Here is a 5,809-nt window from a genome sequence, read left to right on the forward strand (position 1 = left end):
AGAACTTGGTGAGTGTATGTTTCTTGTACTATATAAGAGATATGCACCTACTCAGTAAAGACCAACTAGAAGAAAGTTATACATTTACTTGATCAACGAATATTAAACTTATTATACATCTTGCAGAAAACCATGCTCATGCGTATATAATTTATCATATTATCTCATCTCTTATGCATTCATGATACTCATCTGTGCATATGCATGCAATAGGTTCCCCGGAAGGAGTGACTCTACTCAAGTTCGAACCTGAGCATCAGGAGGAGCAACAGGCAACCCAGGAGCAGAAGGTTCAGGCAAAAGGTGGAGTCAACGTGGAAGATCTTCCTAACCACCAACCTTCCTCATTCTTGAAAGACAAGCCCCGGAGCATTATAAGCCTCCTATGTTTTTACAAATATCATTTGTGTCCTTTATGTTTGATGCATTAGGTTATAGGAGTTGATTGAAAACACTTGCTGCATATATTTTCTTTGTCCAAACAAATATATCTTGAATCCTTTGTAGGTCCAGGATCGAATATATGCTTAGCTATGCTTAGTCCGGTAGAAGTCAGGTGATTTCCTGTCACCTGTAAGATATAGGTAGATATCTGATCACGGTTGGCTATAATCGCTATCGTGGGAATAACCATGTGTTGATGAATAAAAAGGAGACCGGAAGGGATTCTGATAAAGAAGCAATAAGGCATGGAGGTCTTGGTGCCTATTTATCCCCGTCTATGTCGGTTAAGGACCGATTCGCTGTACGTCATCATATCATATTGAACGCATGCCTAGCACTTAGTTGGTTGGATAAGTCATTCCGACCGTGAAGCCGAGTAGCTCAAATCAGGCCTGGACCCGGTAAGTGAAAGTACGCACACTAGAGGTAGTAAGGATGTGCGGAGAGCCAGTGGCGTGAGTCCAAGGGCAGGTCGGGCCTGAACTTCCTGGCAGACTGGTAGTATCCCTAAGAGTGCGGCGCTGATCAGACCCAAAATTGTACCAAAGATGACCCAACGTGACCCCAATGGGAAAGTATGGGTATTCAAGTCGCCGTCTCTCCCGGATAGTGAGAACTTGACTGAGCAGCGGCAACATAGTATTAATTGATGGAACTTGATGGTTATGATGATACTCAATTTAATACACCGGATATGGTTATGAAAAATAGCTTATTCATGCACCATTCTCCACAGGTTACTAATATGGTATCTGTGCCATATAGATAATGATATAAACTCATGTTCATCTAGCACTCTGTTATATTTAGACACCCTATGAATTTTTTCTAGATCCACCCTTGTTTCAGTCATAGTTTATTTTAACGTGTGACTAGCTGATATTGAGGGGCAATTCCGCTAGAGAAAGTAGCTCAGGAAGTTGTAGCTGCCATCAGGGCGGGGGTGGTAGCTGATACCGCTACCACTCTCAGTGACGTCGTAGTGGTGATTGCGGCCCTAGGACATATCCTATCCACCACTCATTCCCAATGTCATGGCATATGCAACCATAGCTGACGCAAAGGGGCCAAGAGGGATGAAAGGGGCGAATCTGCGGTGGTGTGTGTTGTGAGGGGGAGGGGGGCTCGAGCACCCACCGCTAGGATTTTTTTAATTTTTAGTTTTCTGAAGTTTTTATTTTAAGAATAGGTCCACTTAAATTTTTTATTTTTATTTTTAAACCTTTTGGTCATGCCAGTACGTCTGGTGCGACAAAATAACGTTGTTGCGGCACACGCGCTGGCCCGACAAGATGTACCACAATACAGTTTTGTCGCGCCACTCCTACTGCGTGACAAAACAATACTGTCGCGTCAACGGAAGTGGCGTGACAAGGTTTTTCACGTGAAAATCAATATCTAACATGGCATACCTTGTCGAACCAATGTAGGTGGTGCAACAATATTATTTTGTCGCACCAGGCGTGTTGGCCGACCAAGAAGGTTACAAATAAAAATAAGAAAGTAAATGAGGTATCTTTAAAATAAGAATAAAAATATTAAAATTTTTAAAAAATCCATGAAGTTTCTTCCGTATTTCTCAAGTTTCCTCATGCTTCTACGTGGGTCATCTATTATAGAGGTTAAAGATAATATTGTCCATGACTTAGCCAGCTTTGATCTTGCTCCATTCGCTCACATTAATGCTACTGGGATATAGTCTATATATCTACTTAGTATTAAAAGAGAAGCATTTCTTCTAACTTGTTTGTTTATTTTCAAAATACCTTGAAAGTCCAATCAAGCCCTAATTGTAGGTTTTGGTGATAATGACCACGCAATTAGAGAACTAATGAGATTTATCGAGATGACAAGTAGAGAATCTATATTTGAGGATGTTACACGAAACGGAGGAGCCCCCAATTACAAATGTTGATGGCTTCAAACTCAAAGAAGGTTTAAAATCTTTTATATTTTGAATTTGAGTATAAGAAAAGTTGTGCTATAAAGGGGGACACAATGCTTAAGCTAACATGTGCTACCAAGTGCTTAATCTTATACATACATCCTCACTTACTCAGCCAAGACAGCCAACACTTCACTCTTATCCTTAGTGTCTTGCCTGGTGCGACAGTGTCGCACCTAGAGAGAGGCACTACCGCAGTGCGACACTGCCGCACTTGAGCCATGACTTAAGTGATCGTTGGCTCTGGGGGTACTTATACCTTTTCCCTTCCTCCCAACGTCTCTCTTCTCTCTCCCACTCCTTCGGCTTGTCCAAGAACAGAAGAGTGCCCTTCTCTCTCTCCTCTATTGGTGACCTTGAGCTTCCAAGCATTCTCCCTTGATTTCTCCATCAATCCTTGAGAGAAAAAGGTTACAAACTCAATTAGAGAGCAGATCCTTTGATTCCCCAACTCAAAAGAGCACTTGGTTCACATTTTGGCCAACGAATGTATTTATTACTCTTGGAGCTTTGCTTCTAGTCGGCTAGAGCGTCGCCTGTAGAGCTTGCCAACTTGTGTGGTAGCCCCAGGAGGTTTGTAACCACCTCTTGAAGCTAGTAAACTCACTCCTTATCTCAAGAGTTGAGTCTCTTGACTTGAGAACGAGAAAGGGTTGCAAAGCCCTAAGCCTTAGTGGCTAACCTCAATAGCGTGGATGTAGGCAAGCCTTGGTGGTGAGCTGAACCATGGGTTAAATCATCGTGTCACCTTGTGCTTGATTTACATCATTTGCATTTCATATTATTGTTGAGGTGATTTCTAGGGTTTGTGGTCGATCTACTTGTGTGTTGTGTTCCTACCACTTCTAGCTCTCAATCTGTGAATCTCATACCTATCTCATACCTGTAGGAAGCTAAGAAATTTCTTTGATTCAAGTTTATATTCACTGATTTTGAACTGTGACTCGAAGTTGTCTGCGGGTGCGGCAGTGCCGCGAGGTCAGAGCGGCACTACTTTAGGTTGAATTTGATAAAAGTTTGAGTATTTGTTTTGATAGGCCTATTCACCCCCTCTAGGCTAACCAAAGATCCTACAAATGGTATCAGAGCCAGGTTACCTCGTGTGCGCTTCACCATGTGAGGTATAGAGCCCAGAGGAGGAACTAGTGGCATGAAGCCGGTGGATATCGACACCGACAGCAGTGAGTTGAGCGCATCAACAGCAAGCAACACCACACTACCACATCTTGAGGCTACCGATGCTGAAAGAGCTCTCAATGACAATGAGAGAAGAAGGAAGGAGGCAAGAAAGCTCAAAAGAGAAGCAAAAGAGAGGAAGGAGCAGCAGTGGTTAGAAGACAAGAAGCAAAGAAAAGAAGAAAGAAAGCTCATAAGAGAAGTAAGAAGAAGGAGAGAAGCTTAGAAGAAGAGAAGGCAACAAATGCATTATCAACGAAGGCGAGGAAGCCAAAGACGCACAAGTAGATAACCATCGGCTTGCGCCTGTGCCAGGCCTCATACGGAGTCTTGCCGATGAGAGCACTAGTCGGCGAGTGGTTGAGCAAGTGTACGGCAGTCATCTCGGCCCCCTACCAGTAGACCACCGGTATACCGCGCTGCTTGAGGAGGGCGCATGCCGATGCCACCACTGTTTGATTGCGGCATTCAACCATGCCGTTCTGTTGCAGTGAGTAGGGCGCGGAGTAGTGGCACTGAATCCCCTCGTCGGCACGGTACATTGTGAACTCAGCTGCCGTGAACTCCCCACCGTTGTCCGTGCAAAGCACCCAGAGCTTGCAGACGTACTCCTCCATGACTGCCTGATGGCGCTTGATGGCGTATGCAGCCGCCACCTTGGAATTGAGCAACTTGGCCCACATATAGCGGGTGGCGTCATTGACGAGTACTAGGAAGTAGCGTCGACCTCCAGGAGTGGCTGGTGACACTAGACTACAGAGGTCGCCGTGCACCAACTCGAGTTGCTTGGTGGTGTGGTAGGAGGCTTGATGCGGGAAGGGCTGGTGCTTCAGCTTGGTCACCACACGGGTGTCACAGAGCTGCTCGACATGGTCGATGCAGGGCATGCCATGGACCATCTCCTCATCGAGCTACTTCATGGCCTCAAAGTGAAGATTCCTGAAGCTCTCATGCCAGCGCCATGCCTCATCGTCCTAGTGCATGGCAAGGCAAAGGGGGTGCGCCACCTGCACATGAAGCACGTAAAGGTGATTGCTTCCCCGATTCACCTTGGCGAGAAGGCGACGGCTTCTATCCCAGATACGTAACATGATGTCCTCGATCTCTACCCACGAGCCATTCTCATCTAGCTGCCCGATGTTGATGGAGTTCCTCAAGGCCAAGATGTAGTACACGCTGGTGAGGAGGCGGTGCTCCCCCATCTTGGCCTTGAAGATGATCAAGCCGACTCCCTTGATCTCAACAGCGGAGGCATCACCGAAATTGATGGATCCCTTCACGCCTGAGTCTAGGTTGAAGAAGAACTCACGACGACCAGTCATGTGGTGCGTGGCACCGATGTCGAGGTACCAGCCATCAATCTTGTCATTATCTGTGCCTTTGCCGAGGAAGGCGTGGGCGCGTAGTTCATCGAGGTGGAGATGTATGGAGCTAGCCGACACGGAAAGGGGAAAGCTTGGACTTTCACCCCCTCCTCTACTTCTCGCTATGGCTCGATGCACCCGTGCACCAGGAATAGAGCAACATCCTCCTCCCCTACTTGCACGGCGAGAGCCTACTCACCGCGGCGTGGAGGAAGGCAGCAGTCCTTGGCCTAGTGGCTAGTCCTATCGTAGTTGTTGTAGGTGTCATCCCGGGTCGCCTTGCGCTAGCCGGTGCCACCACCATCAACGCTTGCCTAACCTTGGGGCCCCTTCTTCTTGTCGCCACAAGGACGCTGACGATGTTCCTAAGGAGCTAGATGGTCTGGATCCTTCCTCCTTCTCAAAGGTGCGCCACTGCTCCATCGTGTATAGCAGCTTACCTCCGACGACGCTTGGCTCGATGTGAGGCCTCTCCTCGTGGTCCTGCATTGCCTTTAGCCTCTCGATCATGTCCTTGATGGTGACCTGCTTGAAGTTGAGGAGCATCTTGATCAACATGATGATCTGCGCGTACTTCCTCGGCATGCAACGGAGGAATTTCTCCACCACGCGCTCCTCCGTGAGGTTGGTGTCGCCGTTGCGCACCATCTGCTCCATCAGGTTGGTCAGCCGCATGGTGAAATCCTTGACTTGTTCACCGGGCTGAAAGGCGAGGCCTTCCTACTCCCCTCGGAGGTGCTGCAGCGTTGCTCGGCGTACGTGATCTCCATCGACGCATGCCGGCGATCGACTCCCACACCAGCTTCATCGTGGCCTTGTTGGTGATGGAAGCACCAAGCTCGGTGGGACAACGGCACACAGCACCTTCAGCGCCCTGCGA

The 5,809-nt window shown here is 47.5% G+C and overlaps 1 protein-coding gene across 1 annotated transcript; it reads right to left on the reverse strand.

The window, feature by feature from the left end:
- Window positions 1-4,539: 4,539 nt before the first annotated feature.
- On the reverse strand, window positions 4,540-5,604 carry LOC136468571 (uncharacterized). Its single transcript, XM_066467094.1, has 2 exons — window positions 5,370-5,604; window positions 4,540-5,051 (listed from the first exon to the last, which is right to left on the reverse strand). The coding sequence occupies exons 1-2, from the start codon at window positions 5,602-5,604 to the stop codon at window positions 4,540-4,542; spliced, it is 747 nt and encodes a 248-aa protein (XP_066323191.1).
- Window positions 5,605-5,809: the final 205 nt, after the last annotated feature.

Source organism: Miscanthus floridulus, chromosome 8, assembly GCF_019320115.1.
Source record: "Miscanthus floridulus cultivar M001 chromosome 8, ASM1932011v1, whole genome shotgun sequence".
Classification (NCBI taxonomy): domain Eukaryota; kingdom Viridiplantae; phylum Streptophyta; class Magnoliopsida; order Poales; family Poaceae; genus Miscanthus; species Miscanthus floridulus.

Bases quoted from the DNA above. Each gene is read 5' to 3' on its own strand.
- LOC136468571 (XM_066467094.1), bottom strand. From the start codon at position 5,604: ATGCGGCTGACCAACCTGATGGAGCAGATGGTGCGCAACGGCGACACC. The intron at 5,052-5,369 runs GTAAGCTGCTAT...ATCGAGCCATAG, and splicing joins CGAGCCAAGCGTCGTCGGAG to CGAGAAGTAGAGGAGGGGGT.